The sequence below is a fragment of the Amborella trichopoda genome, chromosome 2, assembly GCF_054954075.1.
Source record: "Amborella trichopoda isolate Santa Cruz 75 chromosome 2, AtrichopodaSantaCruz75HAP2 v2.0, whole genome shotgun sequence".
Lineage (NCBI taxonomy): Eukaryota > Viridiplantae > Streptophyta > Magnoliopsida > Amborellales > Amborellaceae > Amborella > Amborella trichopoda.
In genome coordinates, this window is record NC_142337.1 from 49,031,925 (window position 1) to 49,058,277 (window position 26,353).

The window sequence follows — 26,353 nt, forward strand, 5'->3', positions numbered from 1 at the left end:
CTGTAACGAGTTCTAAGGATTGACCTCTTATATAAACTTTTCTTTTTACTAATAACAAACATTTTTTCTTGACACCCTCAATTTCAATTTCTAGAAAATGTTAAGATCAGTAACGAGTTCTAAAGCGATCATCGGGTTAAAAATAAAATACTAAATTTTTATGGGTGGTGGTTTAGTTGTACCGTAGGATTCCAACTTAGATATGTTGTGCTCCATAGTCAACGGCTTATGCAATCAAGTATAAGCCCAATCCTAAGGTATAAATATACGATCATCAAGGGAGCATTGTTTTTTATCAATGTTTTGGATGATGACTCAAAAGACTTCAAAATATTTATGTTATGGTGCAACAACATTGAAAGGGACGTTGTTGGCCTCATATATTTAGATAGATCACAAACGATAACAAAAAAAAAAAGAAAATTGAATATACATTTGAAAGAACATGATAACGCTCGAAAAGTAACTTAGCTCTTAGTCTACTGGCGATGACTCTTAAATAGAGAGTCGTTGTAGAGGCCACGGAACCAAGAATGATTCAAATGTTGCAAGAATATCTTTAATTGACTATTCTTGGAATTTAAGTGTTGGCAAAACATTAATACATGAGACCAATAATTTGTATAATATATTTGAAAGAATTATAGAAACAAGAAAAACGAGTAAAATGAGAAACTATAATAAAAGTAGAAGACACACATTTATGTGTTCATCCAAAATGGGCTACAACCACGACCGCTACAACCACGGGCAAGAGCCAAGCATTTATTCACTATCAATGAAAGATATTTACAAGTTTGGGGTTTTATAGTGATCATTGGATCAGCCCGCATGGGGATAGTTGGGTATGCTGTCTCGTAGAAACACCTCCTTCCTAAAACGCCTATGAGTTTGAAAAAAATTATTACAATAAAAATCGATTGATCAAACTACACCATAAAAAATGATAAACATATTGAAAAATTTACAAAATTCTCATGAGAGATAGGAGAATAAAATTTTGGCCATATTTTATGATTTTATTTCAAAATTCCCATAAAAATAGATGGTATCGATTTCGAATAGTTGCAAATGGACAAAATGTTAAATATCTCTAATGCACATTTTGATAATTTTCTTGAAAATATGAGATGGAATATACCAAAAATTGGTGTGAAAAAAGTTCATGATCTAATCACATGAGGGAGTTTTTCATGTCAAAATACATTCACATGTACCAAATGTGTCCTAAATGTAATAAATAGAGGTACAAGCGTGTTGGCAATAGTGTTCGCAAAATCGAATAGGAACGGTTAACCGGTCGTGAGGCTGGGAGCAGTTCGAACTGGAACCGGACTAACCAGTCAAGTAGATTTTTTTTTTTAAAAAAAGATCAAAACCCCCCAAAAAAAATAGAAAAACTTAGATTAAGTATACACTATCATATTACGTACGTTTATCTTATAAAAAAAATTTGAAACAACTTTTTATATAATTTAAAATTTAAATATTATGGAGATGTGCGAGACAAGTTATAATTTCACATAAATTCAATTGATGAAGTTACAAAGTCCAACTAACAATGGATGATGCAACAATATATGCTTCTATATTCTTTTAATGTTGATGTTGAAAAATGTTGTTTTAATGTTAATACGGTTTAGAATTTGGATTTCAGATCGTATTTTCTTGTAGCATGATGTTCTCGGTTTTTCGAAGGGTTGAGTCAAGGTAGTAAGAGAGAATACCTCATTTACTCAGTAACTTGGTCTAAGGTGTAGGTCAAGGTGTTAAGTGTTGCTTCAAATGGCCAAATCGCATATTTTTAAAAACTATGGACAAGTCGATTTTCAAATGGCCAAATCGATTTTAAAATGGCCAAACCTCATTTACTCTGTAATCTTTTGAATTAGGATTTAACATAAAAAATATATATATATATAAGATGGCAACTTTAAAATGTAGAATTAAGATGCATATTAATAAATAAATAAAAAGGTTAATTTTTTATCTATTTCGGCATGTGGAAACAAGAGAGATGAGTAAAACACTTTTTAGTTTCTACCTCTTTTCTTCATAGAGGCTAATAAACAGATTTAAGGAGTATGAAGTTGCAAAAAATGATAGATAGCTTGTAACAAATAAAAAACAAATTAGAATAAAATGTCACAACTAAACAAGAAGATGAGAACTAAAACAACTGTAACATGCACCAAAAATAACCTTAAAAAGAAATAATTTTTTTTCTCATATTCATAAAAAAAAAATTTATTTTTATAAGAAAAATATATAACATTAAAACCAATCCAACAAGCTCACCAAAAATAGTTATAATCTTTGACCAAACAATTTAGTATATGCTACACAAAATCATAAAATTAAAAAAATTATGAAAACATACATGAGAGAAGATCTATTCAACATTTTACTCCTAACTTTTGATTTATTTTAAAAAATATCATTGAAGATCAAATAATCATGTTTTAAAATAGAAAAAATTATGAATGGACACACAAAAAACCAAATAATACAAAAAGATCTATATATCCCAAAAATTATGTAAAGGGTCAATCGTCCTTTAGTTTTTTAATTTTCTCAGTGTATCCCTCAGTATGATGTTCCCATCTAACCAGTTTTACTTTATTCTCGAATGTAGGGTTGTGTCCTGCGTTTTCGGGAATTTTGAGACCGGTCTGATGTCCGGATTATTGTACTACTTGCAACTTAGGCGTAGACCATAGTGAAATCGGCCAGAGATCCCAAACTTTGGACCGCTCTTAGGTTACAATGACACCGGTCCGAGGTCCTACACCTCATACCACATAGTAGACTAGGAATTTCAAGACATGTCTAGTGTCTAACATCGGACTACCCATTTTAGGGTAGTCTGATAATGCGGACCTCAAACGCATCCCAAAATGCCCGAAAAAACTAAACACAACTCCATCTTCAAAAAAACTAAAAATGAAAATAAAAGCATGTATGTTGTTAACTGGGGACCGAAGGGCAAACTGAAAATAAAAACTGGGGACGACCGATCTTCCACATAATTTTTGAAAAAATAATGATCTTTTTATATTTTCCCTTTTGTTTTGGCGTATGAATGTAAATTTCCCTTTAAAATGTTTGATATTTTAGGTGTAGTTTTATATTTCCTTTCAAGATAATTATCGAAAAGCATAAGCACATGTTTTGCAATAGTTGGTCTTTTAGGTGTAGTTTGATAAATCTTTTCTGAGTTCAATATCAAAGAATACATGTTTTAAACAGTTGACATTTTGCTGTAATCGGATAAATTTCATTATGAGTTTCATATCAAGTGAGTACAACATGTGAACTCAAGGACATGCTTTATATTTATCCTTTTCTTTTATGGGATTGTATACTGCGAGACGATTTATCTTTGTTATAAGGAGGTCACAATTACTTTTAGCCATTAGATGTCAAATTGGATGGCTTGGGCCTTGGGGTATGTCATTTTGTACTTTGAGTTTAGTCAAAGACATATTTACAACAACTTTATTTAAATCTAATGGATAAAAGTGATTCTTGTCTCCTTGTGCCAAATATAAAAGGATCTCTATATACTTGTCCTTCTTTATTTAGTTTAGGTGTGGAATTCAAATCTAGGATGTTAAGTTACAGTATCACAGTAGGCACTAGGTTGTATATACCATAACGATTATCGCCGATTACACATTTTTCATATATATCGATGGGGAATTTTTTATTGTTTATACTTTACACCAACAATAGGATCATAAAGTCATTCAACTTGTAAACTTATTCCGTGTAATGAAATAGCTAAAGAAGCATTGTTTTTAGTATAGAATTTTGAGATCCATTTGAGAAGTAATTTAGATACTGAGTTCTTATATACTTAAACATGACCATCCTAAAATTTCACCCATTTTCAATCATAGGGCGTTATTTTTTCTAGGCATATATAGACTGCATTGCCCAATAGAAGTATTGAAGTGCATGGGGCAGATCGGCATTGACTGGTCGACCAAGCTATTCAACAAAGTGTTGAGAACAAAGAAAATATTAGACGAATGGAGGAAAATTATTGTAGTAGTTATTTACAAGAACAAATGAGACATACAAAATTATGAGCACTTTCAAGGGATCAAACTTATGAGCCACACCAATTTTATGCCAGGGAGGTCAACAATTGAAGCTATTTTTCTACTAAAGCAACTGATTGAGAAGTTTAGAAAAGACCACCACACGGTCCTTATTGACTTAGATAAAACTTATGATAAAGTACCTCGAGATTTAATTTAGTGGATATTGAAAAAGAAATGAGTCTCCAGATACTATATTTATTTAAGGAGAGACATATTTGAGGGAATGCTAACTAGTATACGAACAACTACTAGAGAGATAAATGAGTTTTTAGTGACAATATGTTTACAATAGGGATTCGCGTTGAGTCTATACCTCTTTAACTTAGTCATGAATGACTTACCTGGGCACTTATAAGATGAGGTATTATGATGTATATTGTTCGCAAATGATATAGTTTTGATCGATGAGACCCGAAGCAGTGTCAATACAAAGTTAGAATTTTAGAGAAATGCCCAAGGATCTAAAGGTTTTAAAATTAGTCGGACTAAGACAAAGTATATAAAATATAAGTTTGGTAACAATAGAAGTAAAGACGAGGAAGTAGTTAACATTAACGGCCAATTCAAAACAAAGTGCACTTGATATCTTGGGTCAGTAATCCAGGAAACTGGAGAAAATGAGGAAGATATCGTGCATAGAATTAGAGCTAGATACGCGAAGTAGAGACGTGCAACCAAAGTTTAAGGTGATTGCCGCACACCAATGAATCTAAAAGCTGGAGGAAAAGTCCAATAGAATAACTTTGAAATTAGCTTTGCTTTGTGGGACAAATTGTTGGGTGGCAACCAAAGTTTTAGGTGATCGCCACACACCAATGAATATGAAAGCTGGAGGAAAAGTCCAATAGAATAACTTTGAAATTAGCTTTGCTTTGTGGGATAGATTGTTGGGTGGAGGATATTGATATGGATGAGATAACTTTGAGCTTTTTTTTAGTGAGTAATCTTAGCCGTGCTCATATAAAATTGCATGCGTATCAATTAAATGAGCATGCTTTTGAAGCATGCCATATTAAATGAGCATGTCCTTTAATTTATGAATTTTAGTGTGGCATATTAATGAGCGCGTCATGTTTCTAAATTAACGTGTCACATTAAATGAGCCTCATCAACATATATTTTTAATTAAATAAATTAATTAGCATGCCAAATTAAAAAATGGCCATATAAATGCTTTTTCTATTTATTAGTAAAATAGTTTTTTCGATAGGTTTTATTACCATAGTTTTATTTTTATTTTCTGTAGCAATTGTGCATATTGCCAATAGGATTTTTTTTTCGAATTTTGATATCTTTATTTTTCATTTTTTTGGGTAAAGTTTTTGTGAATTTTTTTAATATCATAACATTACAATTTATTGAGGGTTTTATTTTTAATTTTAATCATATGATCTGGAAGCATTTTCTAATAATTTTTTAATCACGTTTACTATAATATCATAATGAATAGTTATATATTGATAACCAAATCTTGTATTTTATTTATTTATTTACATTATAAATTATGTAATGTATTATTTTTCTTATAGTTATAAATAACATTGTTTAAATTTAATGATATAATAAGACATTTTAGATTTGTTCTTATTTGTATTCAATACATAATTTCAATTTCATTACATAAATTTTCATTACATAATATTTTTAATATCATAGCATTGTGAATTATATTCAATTGATTGTCAATTTATAATTATCATGTGAAAATAACTTGTATTGTTCACCTTTATTGTCAATTATGCAAATACATATTGTAAAATGTTAGGGTTCTTTGTCTAATTAATTTTAAAGCAATTTGTTGATTAAAACTGTGAATTAATCTTAGGTGCTCACTAATTTAGATGATTTGTTCCTAGATCGAGTCAATAAATTGTCACGCGAATTCAATCAATGGTACCAGTGTGATAAAAAACGACATCGTATTTCATTCTGGTATTAGGTGGTATTTTATGAATTATATACTTTATTGTAGTTCATAGATAATTATATACTTCATCTATGATATTTTTATGATTCTCCTTCTATGTGATGTAAATTTAATAGTTAACAGTAGTTCATAAAGGACAAGAACATCTTAATATTCGCATATTGATGCAAAAAAAATGAAAGTTATTAATGCAGTACTCATATTTCCTATAGGATTCCTTAAAAACAACTTTTATAATGATTTTAATTAATTCTTTTAGATATTTTTAAAACAAAAATCCAACCGATTCGGTTGATTCCCGATCTGAAACATCCATTCACCGATCTGGATGGGTTTTTGGGGTGCTCGATTCGGGGCACCGATCTGATTTTTTAACCACTGGCTGAACATGTGCAGCGCAGATGGAGGTGTGAGTGGTTCTAGTAGAAGTCTGGAAAAGGCCAAGGGTACGTCCATAAGGAAATGGTTGAAAATAGTGAGAAAATATATGGGGACTTATGGTCTCCCTGAGGAATGACCTTTGATACAGTAGAATAGTGGATTACAATTCATATAGTCGACCCCAAATAGTTGGAAAAAGACTATGATGATGATGATGATACAGACTGTGTTGGACTTTTTTTTTCTTTTTTTTTTTGGGAGGATGATCATAAGGGTTAAAAGGTTACATCACAAAACTTTGGGAAGGTGTAGATACTATTAGATTGGGTTTTACCCAAATGAGTGAAAAGGGTATTAATGAAACAAGATAAAACTAGTTAAAGTCGTGGAAAATAAGGCTAGAGCATCAAGGGACTTCCTGGTCATGTTGAGTCTCAAGTCAATATAAACAGCTTGACTGGTTAAAGTATTACATCACGTTAACTTTTACTACGGTATTTTATTGAAATGGTTTTCTATATCTTCTACCTTGATCAACTCTTTTATTTCACTTGATACATCACATTGCATAATCATTATACACTCTATTCATTGGCAAGCATAATCATACACATGAATTTATGCTTTATGGTATAATACTAATATACAAATGTGGTTTATCACATGATACTTAAGGGTTATGTCTTTTACTAGTCCAACTGTTTTTATTTCACTTAGTACATCACATTGCAAAAGGGTATTCTCGAGATACACACTCTATTTATAGACAAATATAACTACTTTTAACTGTTTTTATTTCACTTAGTATATCACATTGCAAAAGGGTATTCTCGAGATACACATTCCATTTATAGACCAAGTTAACTACACATGAGTTTTCAAATAGGCTATGTCACATAATGTAAATATTCATTGCAAATGTGTTTTCTCACATAATCCTTAGAGGAGCAAAAACCCCGTTCTTACATATGAAATAGATACAACGAGTAGGATAGGGGCAGTGAGGAGTCAAATGCATGGGAAACCAATACCCATGTGACCAATACCTATGTGATAACGAAACGAGTAAGAGGGAGATGAAAATGGCCTTATGGAAGACAAAGAAAACGGGAGAAAGAGTAGAGACTGACATATCTAAATGTTGTTCTAGCAATTCCAGACTGTACAACATGGACTTGCACTCCCCTATAAGTGTTTGTGCTATCCTTCTTCAACTCAACAAATGTCTTTAGTTTAACCATATTATCAGAGCATGGTGTGCGATACTAACATTTTCTATCCATGGCCCTAACAAGTTTGGCCAGACTCATCTTATTTGCTCTATCAAATGGTCGTAAGTCATGCGCATGGCGTCATAAAACACGGTAACTATCTCATGGCTTTAAGTCATGCGCTTGGCGTCGTAAAATACAGGAAATATCTAATTATCCACGTTGGGAAGTTTGGCATCCTAAAATGCAGGAAATATCTCATTAGCCATGAAATATGACCCATTGAATTTCAGGCTCATTGCCAAAGATTGAGAATGTAGGTCTTGATTGTGATTTTTCTCAAGGTTTGTACCCACGTGTAGTAGGAGGTCCATGTAATACACATAATGTGAATTGGACGTGGGGTCGAAATCACATAATTTATTTGCCAATCAGTTTGTTGGCCATTTTCATTTGTTAGCGACCCAAATCATCAAAAAAAGTAAGACCATCTTTGTTTGTTGGTAGGCGCTCCAAATCATCAAAAAAAGTAAGACCCATTGGATGAGCTTTAGTCGGTCTACATTAACTTGAATGGTGTTGTAGTACATCCTTGATGGGGCTGAATAATCGTAATTGTGTAAGAAACCAAGGAATTATGTATCCACTTTAATGGTGTTGTAGTGCATCTTTGATGGGGCTGAATACTTGTAATTGTATTAGAAACCAAGGAATTATGTATCAAGTTCAATGTGGTGGAACTTGCGTCCTATAGCAATCACCATAGAAAATCCAGTGTTTAAGTGACTCTCCTATACATTTCTAATATCTATATCCTTTAAAAAAAAAACAGAGAACATCATATATAAATATAGCCACTTATGGAGAAGAACCCATAACACATAGACATGGTATCAAGGTCAACGTATAAAGAAAGAACGATAAATGCGTAAAAAACTGCCTATAAGAAAATTAAATAGACATGATATCAACGTGAATATATAAAAAAAGACATAAATGTGCAAAAAACCTACGTATAAGACAATTAAGGGAAAATTAAGGGGAAAAATGCTTTGAGAAGAGGAGATATACTGATAATTTAAAGGTGGTTTATAATTCTATTCATATTTCCCTAGAAACTAATACATAAAACAAACAAAGAACTTATCTCTAATAATTTATACCATCAAGCAAGATTATGAATATTTTCATCATAATAGTAAATTCTAAGTAGCATTAAGGCTTTAAAGGCATTGGTAACTTAGGTAAGTGCTAGGGAAACATAAATAAATATACCCCATTGAAAGAAACCACGAGAAATCATTTTACTCTTCACTAGCTCATTGATCTTTTAAAGCCATAGCTTGAGCATTACTCATAAAAAGAAAAAGGTCAAAGAAAGCCTTTTCCATCTTGGAAAAGATTGATGGACTAATCCATGGCTAATGAGAGAATGAAAATGAAGATGGCTGCTTCATCCATTCCATAGTATAATAACATTTTTTTTAGTTATTCGAATAAATCTAAGAGGGTAAAATGCATTTTCATTTTTGTTTCAATGATTTTGGGAAGGTTTAGTTATGCATTTTCTGGTTAGTCATTTAGAACATGAGAGGGAGAGAGATTAGTCCAGATCTATTGTTTAAGGGGACTCATTTTGACAATATCTAGGTGCAAATACAATTTTATGTATTTATAAATTGATTATTGGGATGAAGAGCATGTGCATGAAAACATTAGGTCGTACAAAAGCCACAAACATGATTTTCTATAAATATGGTTTTGTTATATTACAATGATATATATATATATATATATATATATATATGGGAAAAGATGGGATTAGCCTACTAGCTCATATAAACATATGAGCCCAATGGCCCAGATTGAATCTGGGCCGATCTGACGATCACAGATGTCCGGTAGTGCTTGAATTTTATTATTTTTTCTACAAATCCTAACCACTTGAGGTTGTTTTGATGCCCAAATATCCTCAAATTAATCATCTTGACATCAACATGCATATACATGAGAAAAAAAAGGATTTCAAGTTTTATAAATAGTGTATTTTATAACATATTTTTGGACCGTTAATTTTCCAGATTTTCAAGTTTTCATATATATCTCGATCTACACTACTTTTGAAGCTTTGAACTTTATAAATAAAAATAAAAATATATTTCAAGGCTATCAAAAAGATTTCTAGTGTTGAAACCACATTTCTCAACACTATTTAAAGGTAGGATCTAATTTGATTGTTTATTGCATAGGCTCTAAGATCTTGTGGATGCTTCTTAGATCAAGGTTGTTGCATCACTATGTGATCTTCACATTCAAGATTGGTGCCCTTAGTCGTGGGTATCAATTCATCTCTACGACGAAATCTGGTGTCGGATCTTCATGGTTTCAAGTACCTTCTTCCCGATGAACATTTTTATCCAATCGTTGTAACCGTTGATTCATTTCATGGAATTTGATTCGAACAACCTCTGTGATTTTGGTAAAAAAATTTTAAATTGGTCCCAGGGAATCATCCATGGCACGATTAGGTTTCGGTGGCATTGCAATGGCTGGATCTTAGTTGCTCTCATACCTATTGATATAGGGAGAATGAATAACAAATAAAAAATAAAAATAAAATAAAAGTTTGAAAATTTATACTATATCTATACGTCTGCAAGGGAGTCGACCCCAAAGATCTATCCACAATACCCAAATTTTTACTCAATTCCAATTCTTTGTTTACAAAGAAGAGACATTTCCGCTTTAAATACACTTATAAGAATAATAATAATTTAATAAATAACTAACACAAAAAATAAACTGTCTGTCTCTCAGACTCACATATTTCTCTTGTCTATCTCCCTACCATGTTATCTATATCTCCCTATTTTCTTTCAGGTGAATCTCTATATGATCCTCCATGTCTCCCTATTTTCTGTCATGTGAATCTCTATGTAAACCCCCATATATCTTCCTAAATTTTATTTCCTATCTCTTTAAAACCAAGTAACCCTAGCATATTCTAAAATCTAGCCCCCTAACTTCAAAACTCACGCGACACCCACCCAATCCAAAAAAGGATAACCCATTAAAAAATTACTATATTTTTTTATTTGCATCAGTAATTAAAACGAAACAACTATGGTTTAAAAAGTAATTTTCCTCAATCTACCCCCATTGTTTGGGCTTAGGAACTCTAAAAATGTATTCCATTATCCTAATCTTGTACTATTTATGGTAAGTTCTTCAATTGGCACCAATGCCCTACCCATGCTTAGTGACAAAAATACACTAGAATATTTCGCATTTCGAATATCAAAAAGGGCAATTTGGAAATTTCTCAATAATTTTTTTAAGGATTTAAAAGTTTGATATAGGAACTTAATAAGTATTGCCCCCAAGTGTGTTGTGTTATCTTATTGCCCTTTTAGCTATATGGTGAGGGGTTTCAACCATAGTTACCGGGAATGCGCAACTAAGGTGGCTCTCCCGCTTCAGAATCCAGCTCGGCGGTTCATGATCGAGATCTCGATTGGAATTCATTTTAAATGTTTCAAGAGCACGATCCTTTTCAAATAGAAACACAATTATTTTTAGATGGAGGCACGATCTTGTTGTCGACGGAAGCATGATCCTAACAAATATGGGAATACGATCCCATTTGACATGAAATGTGTGCCCATTAAATAAGGATCTAGATCTCGATGTATTGGGAAAGCGCTCCGTGTTCATACAGGATCTAGATCCACTACTTTTACCCCCACAGGAACTCATTCCCCAAGCTCCATAACTTTGGGTAGTTGTCGATTCGATGCTCCCGATCTTGATTGCTCTGTGTGAAAGCTCTAAACATGATGGGTTGATTTTTGGCAAATAAAGTACGAGAAACAGAATCTACAAAAACAAGCAACAAGCAACAAATTTAAAGTAGGAAATATATTACAAAAAAAGAACACCAAGACTTTCGTAGTTCGTCATAGATATGACTACATCCACGGGCGAAAACGATCGATGTTTTTCACTTAAATCAAAGAAAAAAAATTACAAGGCAACTTATTTGAGAGAACCAGAGGCTCAATCTATCACAAAGCCTTCTGCTCTACTTTTTTCTCTCTGCAAAAAACCTCCAAAAGTTTTCCTCAATTTTTTTACTATACACTCTCTCTCTATAATATATCTCAATAAGGGAGGACAAACCCAAAATTACACCCACATATGACCTACATTTTCCACACATACTTTCTCTCTCTAGAAAATCATCTTTATATAAGAAAATCACCTTTATATAAAGAGAATAAAGCCCCAAAGATAAGTACGTCAAACCAATCTCAACGTTCCTTACTTTATCAAAAAATGAACTTTATCCCTATCTACTATCCTAATCTAAGTAGGATTTATCCATAAACTTAGATCCTTAATAATAGGCTCTGCCAAAATAAATAGAAAACCTAAATTAAAGGAAACTAATCCTTAAAATTAAGGATTCAAGAATTCAAGATAAATATGAACAAATCTTCACCTTAACTTGAATTCCAAAAGAAATTATCATCGATTGTCTTCTCCACGCGTCCCTCATAGGCGTTTACCTTGGCAACACATTAGTCAAATCCAAGCATAGCTTGAACTTCTGTAATGGAATAGGCTTTATCAACATATCTGCAACATTCTTCTTTGTGTCAATCTTCAGTAACAAGATATCATCTTCAACTATGATCTCACGAATAAAATGGTGTATGACGCCAATATGTTTTGTCATTGCATGATATACTTGGTTCTTCGCCAAATGTATGGCATTCTGACTGTCACAATAAATAACAGTCTCATCCTGTCGTCAGCCCAAATCGTTTACAAGCCCTCTCAACCAAATGACTTCTTTTTCTACATCAGTAACAACCATGTATTCTACTCCAGTTATAGATAAGGCAATCACAGTTTACAGTATCGACCTTCAACTGATCGGAGTTCCTGCAAGTGTAAACACATAACTTGTAGAAGATTTCCTATAGTCCAAATCACTTGCACAGTCAGCATCAACATACCCAACAACCTTGTCACCAAAATTGTTATCTCTATCAAATATTAGACCCATATCTGATATACCCCTTAGGTAACGCATAATCCATTTTACCGCATGTCAATGCTCATTTCTTAGATTAGCCATATAATTACTAACAACACTAAAATATCTGGACAATTGAAAACTATTGCATACATAAGGCTTCTAATTGATTTCTTATTTGGAACACATAACATGTATTCATTTTCAGCATTTGAACTTGGAGATAATGCTGCAGACAATCTGAAAGATGCAGTAAGAGGTTTAACCACGGGCTTCGAATTTTATATCCCGAATCTAACGAGGACCTTCTCAATTTATTCCTTTTGAGATAGCCACAATTTACTCAACTTTTGATCTCTGCGAATCCCCATACGCACAAAAGTTTTTGCTGAACCTAAATCTTTCATTTCAAATTCTCTAGCAAGCTGAGTATTCAATTTACTATTTCTAAAGAACTCTTCGCAGCAATAAACATATCATACACATAAAGTAATAAATAGATGAACAAATCATCAGTAAATTTCTTAAAATAGACATAATTGTCTTACTTACTTCTGACATACCCTTGTCTAATCATGAATGTATCAAAACGTTTGTACCACTGCCTAGGAGACTGCTTTAGGCTCTATAACGACTTCTTCAACTTGCAGACATAGTCCTCCTTTCTTTTAACAATAAATCTGTCTGGTTGAGTCATAGAAATCTGTTCTTCTAACTCTCAATGACAGAATGCAGTCTTGACATCAAACTTCTCTAACTCAAAATCCAACAATGCGCTCATGGCTAGTAAAACCTGAATGAAAGTGTGTTTCACAACTGGATAGAAAATTTCATTATAATCAATACCTTCTTTCTGTGCGTAACCTTTTGCAATCAAACGTGCCATAAATCGATCACCATCAGTCTCAGGTGACCCATCTTTCTTCTTATAAACTCATTTACAACCAATGACTCTATTTCCTTCAAGCAACTTCACGAAATCCCAAGTACGATTCTTCTGAAGAGATTCCATTTCTTCATCCATTACTTCAATCTACCTGCTACTGTCATTATCTTGTGTCGCTTTCTTAAAAGTGGATATCCCGTGTAGCTTCTTTAAAAGTGGATATCCCGTGTAGCTTCCTTAAAAGTGGATGCTCTTGGCTTGGTAGCCAATGCATAAACTGACATGTCCTCAAAACTGTACCAAGTGGAGTGGACTCAACGATCTTCTCATGGTTAACATCTTCGTCTACTCTTTCGTAGGGAATTTCCGACACATAATTTAGAGTATTTTCTGTAGCTGTCAACTCCACCTCAACTGCTTCAATTTTCCTTTTCTGCATCATTCTGAATGTGCTTTAACATGACAGATTCATCACACTTAACATCAGTCGTGACAATAAATTTAAGTGACTTAGGATCTGGACATCACATTATATAGCCTTTAACCCCATTCGTATAACCAAGAAAAATACACTTCTTTGACTTTGGACTCAAGTTATCATCTTTCTCATGAACATAAGCAAGACAACCAAAAATTCTTAAATGAGAATAAAATACAGGTTTACCAGACAGCCTTTCCTTGTCCATTGGATGCCATTTCAAGGGCGGCATCATCATCGTGAGGGAGGATTCTTCCCCAAAACCAGTGTTTCCTCCACACAAGAGTCATCTCTTCGATGGGAACATTTTTGGTTTCGGGCATAAAGAAGTACGTGAAAGTGGTCATAACAAAGACCCATCCAGCAAAGAAGAAGAAAAGGCCGAATTTTAAGTGACAAAGCATAGCAATGAAGGCCTGAGCAATGACGAAAGTGAAGAGGAGGTTGGTGGAGACGTTGATACTCTGACCGACTGAGCGGATCTCAAGGGGGAAGATCTCAGAGGGGACAAGACAACCGAGTGGCCCCCATGACCAGGCAAAGGCAGCGACATAGACACAAATGAAGAATACAACCAGGTTAGCGTATCCTTTGGAGAGGTCACCTATGCCCGAGACGCCAAATTTTATGCCGAGGAGAATGCCAATCAAGACCTGTATGCAATCCAGCCATAAGCGCAATCAGAGAGAGGGGGAGAGGAGGTGAGCAAAACCACTAAAGTTTTACAATTGGAGATCATGAGAGTAGGATTTGCCCATGATCCGACGAGATGAAAAAAATAGTGAAGTGCTTCATGAAAAACAGACATCATCATCATCATAACATTTTTTTCCCAATTGATAAAAAACACATTTAGATAAAATGTTAAAGGTTTAACAATACTTTCTTTTTTCTGATGAGGACACAGTTTATATGAGTCTATGCAGAAATGAGTCAGCTCTTAAAAATATATTGTTGAGATAGATTTTTGCACTTAATTTTCAAGGACATAACATGGAGGTCATGAATATAAATAAATTTTAAAAATTAGATATAATAATTCTATTAAGATAACATTTACATCGTTAGTGTAGAGATAGAGATAGTTGATGATAGTTTTTAATTTTAAGTTATCTTGTAATTGATGTAGATATCTGTCTTAATATAGATATCTCTCTTTATAAGACTAGATTAGTTCATTATTATCGATAACTTATTAGCCATATATATATATATATATATATATATATATATATATATACAAGACTTTGTATATTCTTGATAATTAATCCAAATATAAAGGATTTAGAATTTTAACATGGTATCAGAGCCATGGTATTAGGGTCTTGCGACATCCTCCTGGTTATTGCAATGATGAATCTATAATATGCCATTTGAAAAAATCATTGTATGGTTTAAAACAAGCTCCAAGAGCTTGGTTTGAACGATTTCGGCAGGTTGTTCTGAATGCTGGGATGAAACAAAATATTATCACTATTCACTATTTACTCATCATTGTTCTTCAGGAATAACAATTCTTCTCCTATATGTTGATGATATTCTCATCACAGGAGACAACCTTGAAAATATCAGATACTTGAAAGAGATTCTCAGCCACTCATTTAAAATGAAAGATTTGGGTCCGTTGACTTATTTTCTTGGGCTGGTTATTCATCATTCCCCTAATGGATACATGTTAAGCAGAAAAAATACACCAAAGACTTGATCAAATTGGCCAACTTATCTGATGATAAACGAGTGGATACACCAATAGAAGTGAATGTAAAATATAGAAAGGATGATAGAGACAAACTTCTGGATCCCACTCTTTATAAACAACTAATTGGGAATCTACTTTATCTCACTATGACTCACCCAGACATTTCTCATGCAGTTCAGGTCGTTAACCAATTTGGTGTTGATCCTCGTCGCATCCACGTCTCTGCTGTCCATCGTATCATTTATTATCTACGGAGTACATACCATAGAGGTCTATTCTTCTCTTCTAACTCTTCTCTCCAGTGACGAGCCTATGCTGATGCGGATTGAGCATGATGCTCTGATACTAGACGCTCAACCACTGGGTGGTGTATTTTTCTTGAAGATTCTCTCATATCCTGGAAGTGTAAGAAACAACAAACTGTATAAATCTTCTGCAGAAACTGAATATCGAGTAATGTCCTCAGCTTGCAGTGAAATTACTTGGTTGAGAGGCTTTTTACAAGGCTTCAATATTCTTCATCTAACTCCTACACCATTGTATGCTGATAATATCAATGCCATACGTATTGTGTCAAATCCAGTATTTCATGACCGCACAAAGCATATAGAAGTTGATTGTCATTTCATTCGTGAAAAATGTCTGACTGGAGAAGTTACACTCCCACATGTTACCTCCCAACAACAACTTACAGATATCTTTACCAAGGCAATAACCCGTGCTCGTCGTAACAATCTCGTTGACAAACTGATGATGTTCACCCATCCTCAGTTTGATAGGGAGTGTAGAGATAGAGATAGTTGATATTTTTAATTTTAAGTTATCTTGTGTTTGATGTAGATATTTCTCTTGATAAGACTAGATTAGTTCGTCATTATCGATAACTGATTAGCTGTATATATATACGAGACTTTATATATTCTTGATAATTAATCCAAATATAGAGGATTCAAAATTTTAACAATTAGTATCAATTGTTTTTAGATTGACCACCTATTTGCATCCATCTTTAGGATGGATACTTTATACTTTGAACCGCGTTTTTAGTTTGACCACCTATTTGCATCCATCTTTAGGATGGATACTTTATACTTCGAACCGCACATGTAGAAATTCAATCCCCGCTGCATGAAACCATTTTCCTTCTTATAATCCACTCGATAACACCAAAGACGAAGAAGAAGAAATAAAGTGAATATCAAGAATCTTATGAAAGTTTTTCATTCCGGACTGAATTTGGGAAAGACGTGGTCAAGGCTTTGGCACGGTGAAATAAGATGTAAATAAACGAAGAAGGGAATGTGTATGTTTGCCCGATCCTGAAACAACACCTAATCTCAAGGAAATTGTGATAGGAGTTAATTCCATGTGTAAGTTTTGCCCAATCCAAAAACAATACCAAAGTTGAAGAAAATTGTATTAGGAGTTAATTCCCATATAAAGGCCATATATTGGAAGCTTAAATTGAGTAAACATTAGAGAAAATAAATGGGAACGTACTCACTTCATCATAATGAAATAGACATGATTGGGTCTTTTGACCGAAAGTATCATACAAGGATTGATCAATCGATTACGTCACTAGAACAATTTAAAAATAAGCATTTTTTGACTCATTCTGATAAAATTAAGGTCAGTTGGGATACTATGCAATCACAAAGTTCTAAAATATATTATGGTCATTATCTCAAAAAGATGCGGATGGTTTGAAATTAAAATCAAGAATCAGTCAACCAAAGGATGACAATTCAAACCGATCCCTAAAATTAAGCACTAGTTTAATCTATAATCCCTCTTTTATAAATATCAAGGCAAAAGACTATGAATAGGTGGGGTCCATATATGGAATCGCTTTCCCCATAAAGGCCAGCATGCATATAATCCTCCATCTGAATGAGAACGACCATCAACTTGGAAATAGGGATTTACCTCTCCTGATTTAGATATGAGTTAGTGGACGTCTCTTTAAATGCGGAAATTTAGCTCCTAAAAATTAAATTCCTAACAAAGAATAAGCCTCCTTTGGATTGAATTATTTGACCAAGAAATAGGAATACATTGCACTTATCTTGGGATGATAAAAATATAAGAATTTAGAAACAGGCTCAAAGCTTGATGATTAGGTCGGTCACTATAAATAACATCTTGAGTTTCATTTCTATCATGAATAAAAAACTTTATAATTTCAATCACGAATAAAATACCCATCTACTTATCCATAAAAAAAGGGGACCTATCTCCACGGAACTACCAAAAAATTTAGAAATGAGCTCTCAATGGGCTCGGCCAATTGAAATACCAAAATAAATACAAGAAGTTACCTAATAGAAAGAAGCAAAGGAACATGTTTCCTGCTACAAAATAAATGGATTCACAAACAAAGGAATATGAATAAGAAACCGTGGTTTGTCTATTTAGTGAAGAAAGGGAAATGAAAAGGACATAGCGATACCAGTTCATGAGAAAGAGAAGGCCACCCAAGGTATTATCGTCTCTCGCCATAAAAATCAGCGACCAAAATGATTTCCAAAACGAAAACGACGCAATCACTGTAAACATTTAATGTCCAAAAAGATCCCAAGCATTCTGGCAAGGAAAGCTCCTTTCAAAAGTCCCACCGTTCCAGAAAATGAATGCTACATCACCGCATGGTTTGAGAAATAAAAATCTCGTCTACCCGGAGAAGTGTAGGAAGCCACGACTCGGGCATAGGCCGGGTGGAGTTACCCGGACTGGGTCCAAGTAACGTGGACTGGGTTGGGTAGGTACAAGTTAGGCTAAAAAGTGTTTAGAAGAAATATAAAAAAAAGTCTGAAAAAATATCTTTAAAGTAAAACTAAATATAAAATAAGATAAAAATATAAAAAATGAGTATTTATGGCCTAAACATCTTCCAATCATTGTAAAATTGGTAGAAAACTTAAAAAAACACATTACACATAATGTTTTAATATTTTGGATTTTTTAATAATTCTTTTGAATTTTTTAAAGATCCCAATTTTGACCAACAAAACCAGGCTTAACCAAATCTACCCCAGGTCCAGGCACCTGGGCAGATCTGAGTCGACTCACCTCTTTTTGCAAACAGTGACCTAGATAACGTCTAGAGATGGAAAAAAAAAAAAAGAAAGTTAAATACAAGAAATTGCAGAAAGCAGCGCGTGATGACCTGGGTACGAATAATTTTTTTTTTACAGTTATCAAAAGGTCGGAAAGAGACCCCCAAATTCGTTACCTAATGATCTGACAACGAATGAATATTTTTTTACAGTTATCAAAAGGTTGAAAATAGACCCTCAAATTCGTTAAAAATACACAAAAGTGAGAATAATTGCTATCAGGCAATAGTGAGAGAGGAAATAAAAAAAAAAAAAGAGATGGAATGAATAAAACATTGGTAAAAAACAAAGAAATCATACCTGGGAAATGAACATCTGAATCCCACCCTCCAGGAACAAGATTCTCCTCCCATACGTATCCACTGTAAAGATGGACACGAATGTGGCGATCACATTAACGACACCGGTAATCACTGCAGACATCAGTGATGCATTGCTACCGAACCCAATTGTCTTAAAAAGCACAGGTGCATAAAACATGATCACATTAATCCCAGTCAACTGCTGGAAGAATGGAATTGCAAGTGCCATCACAAGCTGCGGCCTGTACTTCCTCCTAACAATGTTACGCCACGGGTTCTCCACTTTCTTTGAGGCCTCGCTAGCGTCAACGAGGTCCTGAAACTCCTCTTCAACGTCATCAGAGCCACGAATGCGCTTGAGCATGGCGTGGGCCTGGTCAGGGTGGTCACGCTCGATGAGGGAGTTGGGCGTGTCTGGAAGGAATAAGGTTCCAATGGTTATGATGGCAGCCGGGACAGCAGCCAGCGCAAGAGAAACACGCCAGCCCCACCCACCCTTGATATTGGCAGTGCCATAGTTCACAAGGTTGGCAGCCAGGATACCGATTGTGATGAAGAGCTGGAATCCAATGTTTAAGGCACCCCGAAGCTTCGCGGGCGCCATCTCTGAGAGGTATAGAGGAGCCGACTGTAAAATTTTCCATGGAACAGAGTTGAAATGAAAATTCAATTCAATCCAGATAAGGAGTCCATAGAGAAATGCACAAAAGAAAGCAAAACAAAAATTAAAATCATTTGTCTGATATCTAATCCGTTTTAGAAATTTAGAATCAGGAAAACACAGGGCAGAGGTAAGAGAAGAAATTCAAATTCAAAACAGGGGCTTTTAGGAATAGAAAAATAGGGTCTCCTCTTTACGACGTGGTGATTAGGGTTTGAGTTGGTTGCAAAATTAGGCCACGAAAATGTTTTGAAAAAGTATTCAATGAGACCATTACTTTTGTTACGAGGTAGTTACAATTAATCTTGATTAATTATGACCATTAGTGTCAAATTTAGTGGTTCCATTCCATTGACCAAGGTCAAAGTTAAATTTTTTTTAAACTTGCAATACACCCAAGCTATTGAATTTTACATCGGATGAATATAAATAATTGCAACTGATCGTGTCAAAAATAAATAGTCTCATTATATACAATCCCAAAAAATTTGAATTACTTCATAAAAATCTGAAAAGGGCTTCACTTCAAAATACAACCCCGTTGTCTTGTCTCAACATCTATGGATAAAAAACAGATTCTTAAAAGTTAAAAAAAAAAGACGTTTTCAAGACCTAAAATATAATGGGTTCTATTAACAAATTATTGGATGTCCATTCAACATGTGAAAGCGTATTGATTTGCATCATTTCGTAACTTTAATTGTGAAAATAAATCTTCAATATCTTGAGACTGGCCATTTATCTTCTTTATAAAGGTTTTAAGCCTTGCATAAACCGTATCATTTAGTGATGCCCTGTTTGGTAAAGAAATAAGGGAAATATGTCAAATTATTCATATGAACAATTTTACACGTTTTATTTAAAATAGGCCAAATATTAAATACTTAGTCCTTCAATTTAATAAATTTCTAAAAAATAAAGATGAAAGAAATTAAAATGTGAGAGGCGCACAGGTTTGACTACAATGAATGACGGGAAAATTACAACATTTTTTTTTCCATCAAGTACTTTCTACTGAGCAAAAAGACATACCGGAGTTGCGAAACTAGAAAGAAATATTTCAAAACATCGATGAAAGTCAAGTGAATGCAAATTTACAGAGAAAAAGGCGACCTGACTTGCAAATCCGACTCCAATACCAAGAAGGATGCGGCCTATGATAAGCATGGCTACATCTTTAGCCGCACCATTAATGGCGGCTCCAGCCAGAAACGTAACACCACCGAAGAACATTGAAGGCTTCCGACCAAACCTGCGAGTGACCCACGATGCAAAGAAAGAGGCGATCAAACCAGCAATATACAGAGAAGACGTGAAGGTAGTCAGTAACTGACTGTCAAATTTACAGTACTGATTTCGAGATTCCTTATCTCTCTGCATCTTATCATAAACAGAAGGGAAAAACTTTTTCAGAAAAGGATCCATGGAAGTAACTCCACCTGCAAATACAGCAAGGGGGAAAAAAAATTAAGATAACTAGGGAAAATACAAGTTAGAGAAGCCATGAAGGAGTTAAAAGAGAGAGAAAAAGGGATTTACAGGGAGAAAACTAGACAAAATAGAGAGAGAGAATGATAGGTGTAGAAATCAAAGGAAAATGAGTTGAGATCATGGGATCAGTACTTGAGAGAGAGAATTATAGTTGTAGAAATGAAAGGAAAATGAGTTGAGATCATGGGATCAGTACCTGAAATTCCAATATCATAGCCTAAAATGAGACCACCTGTGGCCGCAACGAAACAGGTGAAGAGGACGAACATGGTCATCCTTCCTGAATAGTTTTTCACCTCACCGGTGGTAACAAAACCACCCCCGGCCATTGTTTTGTTTGTGAATCTCTCTTTTCTCCCAAAAACAGGAGTCCTGTTGTGCTTCTCCAAGAAACTAAGAAAACGAATAGGCTTTCTTTCTCTGTAAATGAAAAAAAGCAACCTTCTCTGTAGAAACACGAGGAAAACAAATCTCTCCTAGATAAAGTAACCAGAAATAAGAAGCAAGAAGAAGGAGAAGAGGAGTCCAAGAAATGAAGAAGAAAAGAAGCGGAGAAGTGGGAACGGTCGGAAAAGGAACAAGTGAGGGTGGTTTTTGAAGGAGGGGGTTTATGTATAGAAAACAGGAGGGGGTGGGTATTGGGGTTGGGGTTAAAAGGGCGAAATCACTGCTGCCACATTTATCCGGATTGGGATAAGGGATGAACGTTAAAATTAAGGAGGATGTATTGGGTTGCCAGCATCTTAACACTCACCTTCCTATTGAAGGCAGCCATCCTTTCTGACTCGTCATCTCTCCATGAGTATACTTGATATGGGGGATATATATATATATTAATCCTTTTTAAATTTTTTTTAAATACCAATCCACCACCCAAAACTGGAATCGCAGTATTTCCAATAGTGACTTTAAGGGGCCATTTAGATATCTGAAAATATATTATCTGTGAAATATATTATTGGTGTAATACATTACTGTATAATATATTACCTTCAAATAAATTGTTACTGTTTGAGTAGTATTTAGATGCAATTTGAGAAATACATTGTTATTGTTTGATTATGTCTGGAAGAAATATAAAAAATGTATTACCAATATTTTACCAACACGTGCCTATAAACTATCATTTCTTTTCTTTTTATCATAAAATTCTACTAAAATGAAGAATTATCATTTTCTTCTTTTTTGTCACAAAATTCCACTAAAATACTAAATTAAAATCATCATCATACCATTCTAAAAAGATTTCTAATAATAATACTGTCACCATTTCAAAAAACATTTCTAATAATAACTTGTACTATTTTACAGTCATGATACTATCTCCTACTTATTTTAAGTACCTTTGGCACTTATATGTAATTATATGCTTTCTAACAGGACATTGGTTTCAACATGATAAGTCATTGGAACAATATGATTGGAATAACATGATTTTATTATGATAAGTCTTATTTTTATTTATTTATTATAGAAGTCTTTCTAATGTCTCTCCATATAATTTCAAATAAACAATAAATTTATGATACTAAACTCAAAATCTATAGGGTACGAGTTAAAAAATGGGAAGAAGTTTGATCAGTAAACTAGAGGTTTGGTAATTGCAGTATAAAATTTTGAGGTATTAGAGGAGATTAAAGAAGTATGTTATTTGAATTGAGATTTTAGCAATCTCTTCTAAGGATTATGTTATGTGAAACTTTTTATTACGATTGTATTGTGTAATTTGTCATTAATTACTGATTTTTATTTTTATTATTTTTGTTTTTATATGACACTGATCCCTTCAGATGAGGGGACAAGCTTAAAAAGGGAGAGATCACATTATGTTAAGTGAAATTTTTTATTATGATTATGTTTTATAATTTATGATTGATTACTAATTTTTATTTTTATTTTTTTTATGACCGCTGATGCCGACAAGTTTAAAAAGAAGGGATCACCTAGTTATTATAAAGAGAGAGGGTTTAGAAGATTTTTTTAATCAAAGATAGAGTAGGTAAAAACGGAGCCGAAAGATTTCCCAAAATTACGAGAGTGCTCTCGTAATAGATTTTTCACCTATGTGCGTAATGAATTTTCTGATTATTTTTGAGAAATCTCGCCCAATCTCTTTTCATTGCCTTACTATTACGTGTACCCAAACTGTGGAAATCTCATATTTTTGACAATAGATTTCCAAGTACCCAAACCGCGCCTAAGTCTTTTTCTTTGTCATCATGTTTAGGCAAAACCAAGGCATTAGGAAACGAATCTGTGACCCAAATCACACATCATCTAGATTTCCAGTGCGGTTTAGCAAATCGTTATGGTTTTTCCTTTTGAGGTCCAAGTCTTTTTCTTTGTCATCTTGTTCGGGCAAAACCAAAGGTTGTAGGAAACAAATCGGTGACCCAGATCGTACATCTAGATTTTCAATGCAGTTCAGCGGATCAATGATCCGGTGTACAAATCAATCATTAAAAAATTAAAAATTTAAAAAATTAAAAAATAAAAAGTGGGCTAATTCTGACGGGTCAACCGGACAGAATTGGCGCTCTCATGGGTCAAACAAGTCGATGCCCGATATTTACTGGGTACTCGTTGGCCGCCGATAATTTGATCTATTTCAGCCGGATCCAATTTAGATGAGCACTCTTTCAAACCTTACACAAAAACATTTCACCCACTCCCAGGCGTATGCCCGGTTGGTGGGCTCTCTCAAATTCGGGGGCTTCGGAGCATTTGTTCCGACTCAAAGTTGGCACATCTGTTCTTTTGACTGATAAGAGAGTTGGCGAATTTTACTTTTTTAAAAAATAAATCATCTTTGGACTGAAATAACTGCAGGGCGTATATCCATGACTGGTTCGATCTAGTTTATTAAGACCTTAAAACCATTTTTCTTGAAAAATAAGTGGCAATCTACAAAATTTGAGGCTAGACAAAATTCTCTCCAAGTCTCGATCCAATACTGTTTTTACCCCAAAGAAAATGAAGGCCACACACTCACTGCAATTTCTCTCCCCTCAAAACAAAATAAGAAACTAGGCCTTTTCCCCAGTCTCTATAAGTCTGATCCCTAATAATATCTCATATCTATAGAAAAACCATGCACCCCTCCAAGTCAAAAGAAAACGACGATTATTCCCATCTGCACCTTTTTCATTGCTTAAATTATAATGTTTGCCCTTTTTATTTTTTATAATAACCATGTTCTCTAAACCTTACAGACGCTCAATCTCTTTCTCTTTTATCATCTCGTGAACCTCACAATGGGGTCATAAAAAAATAACAAATAATAAGTATTGTAAAGTGGACAATGAAAAATGTGATGCGAGATTGAAGCTGAACATTATTTTCTTTTATTTGAAGACGTGTACAGGTCTTTTATAGACCCGAGGGTTTATTTGAAATTGTAATAAAAGAGAGATCTTTTTTAAAAAAAAATTATTTCTTATTTTATTAAATGTTTTTTCATTATCTTTTTCTGCGGAATCAAGAGAACCTATATGCCTTGTTGGAGCAAAACAAATGCTTCCAAAGCCCCAGAATGGTGAAATTTGTTTCCAAAAAAAACATTTAGTCCACCCATGGGTGGATAGCCACACCGCTCGGCCCTCTCCTATTTTAGGGGCTCTAGGATAAAGCTTTTTCCCAAAATTTGGCATAAATTTTCTTGGACTTGAAGAATGAGCCCATGTAAAATATTAAAAAAAAAATCAAAAAATGGTTTCTGCCTAAACCATACATTTTCAGGGGTGGCTAGAGCCTAGATCCAACCTTTAAGAAATCGGAATAATTTTTTGTCAAAAGAAAAACTATTCCAAGAAATCCTTCGAGGATGTCCATATAACACTATCTTCATAAAATGGACGGCTGGTATTCCGTGCATTATCATCCTTGAAAAAACTTCCTTTTCATTTTATTTTATTTTTTTTGAATTTTTTCTGAGCTTCTCAGTAGGATCCAAGAGAATACATGCGCCAAATTGAGGTAGAAAAAATTCTTCTAGCGCCCTCAAAATGGGGAAGGGGCAGAAACTGTTATAGACCATCCCTAAATGGGCACCTATTTTCATGACACATCAATAATACTTTCACAAAATTGAGGAATCTATTATCAATTGAAGTTTGGAGCAAGTTTAGGCCCCACTTTTAGGGAATGCAACATCTTGAACCTATCAACCAACCTCAAAATAAAATAAAACAGAAAAATTAGTGTACTTTATATGTGGCTGAAAATTAACACAGTTGAACTAATACCTCCTATCTTTGGACGATCAGATACTAGTATCTAAAAGCTCAAAATCGATATATTTTGTTGGTTTATATGGCACACACATTGTTTGTCCAAAAGGGAGGAATAATATAAAATATAAAATCGTGAAAATGGCTTTTTTTAGGACACGGAGAATGTTGTGAATTATGAGTTGTACACTTCAGGTGGTTCCGAAATGGTCTTGGAGACTGGCTGTCGGGAGATTCGTCCGACCCAAATTTTGTAGATTATCTCATCACTAGATGAATGTTTAAAGAACAAGAAACTTTTATTTTGATCAGGGACATCACCACTCGGCCCAAGAACCTGGCTTTGGGCTGGGCTGAGTACCTTGGGCCGGGCTGAGTACCTTGGGCAGGGCTGAGTACCTTGGGCCAAGTTAGAGCAACTTGGCCGGAGTTGGGTAGGTCCTAGGCAGGCCCAAAAGTGTCCAAAAAAAAGAAAAACAAAATATACAAAAAATCTAAAACAATATGAAAAATATGTTTAAAATAAAATTAAACAAAATATATCTAAATGAGGTTAAAAAGTAATGAAAATAGATTTTGAAAAAATCATTTTCAGGCTAGAGATATTTTAAAAATAATCTAAAAAGAATGGAAAATATAAAAATAAGTATTCATGGCCAAAACACTTCTCAATTGCCAAAATGATGGAAAACATAAAAAACATGTTGCAAATAAATTTCTTATTATTTTGATCTTTTATAATTGCTTTTGGAATTTTTATTTAAGATCTTGAGCTTTACTACCAAACTCAGGATACTCGGGCTCACCAGGTGACAAGGC

At 33.9% G+C, this 26,353-nt stretch overlaps 1 protein-coding gene across 8 annotated transcripts; it reads right to left on the minus strand.

Annotated features, from left to right (window-relative positions):
- Nucleotides 1–648: 648 nt before the first annotated feature.
- Nucleotides 649–22,105, minus strand: LOC18431661 (sugar transport protein MST3). 8 transcript variants are annotated; one of them, XM_088860147.1, is made up of 4 exons: nt 21,502–22,105; nt 20,928–21,253; nt 19,152–19,781; nt 649–883 (listed from the first exon to the last, which is right to left on the minus strand). In XM_088860147.1, the coding sequence occupies exons 1-4, from the start codon at nt 21,632–21,634 to the stop codon at nt 875–877; spliced, it is 1,098 nt and encodes a 365-aa protein (XP_088716273.1). In that variant the 5' UTR covers nt 21,635–22,105; the 3' UTR covers nt 649–874. The 8 variants fall into 8 exon arrangements, with proteins under 8 accessions (XP_088716273.1, XP_088716269.1, XP_011622348.2 ...); XM_088860143.1 differs by lacking the exon at nt 649–883 and adding an exon at nt 7,865–8,376; XM_011624046.3 differs by lacking the exon at nt 649–883 and adding an exon at nt 14,111–14,686.
- Nucleotides 22,106–26,353: the final 4,248 nt, after the last annotated feature.

Coding starts and splice junctions, on each gene's coding strand:
- LOC18431661 (XM_011624046.3), bottom strand. CDS start 21,634: ATGGCCGGGGGTGGTTTTGTTACCACCGGTGAGGTGAAAAACTATTCA. Junction 19,782..20,927: donor GAGTCGGATTTGCAAGTCAG/GTCGCCTTTTTC, acceptor AAAATTTTACAG/TCGGCTCCTCTATACCTCTC. Junction 14,687..19,151: donor TTCAGATGTTCATTTCCCAG/GTATGATTTCTT, acceptor GATTGCATACAG/GTCTTGATTGGCATTCTCCT.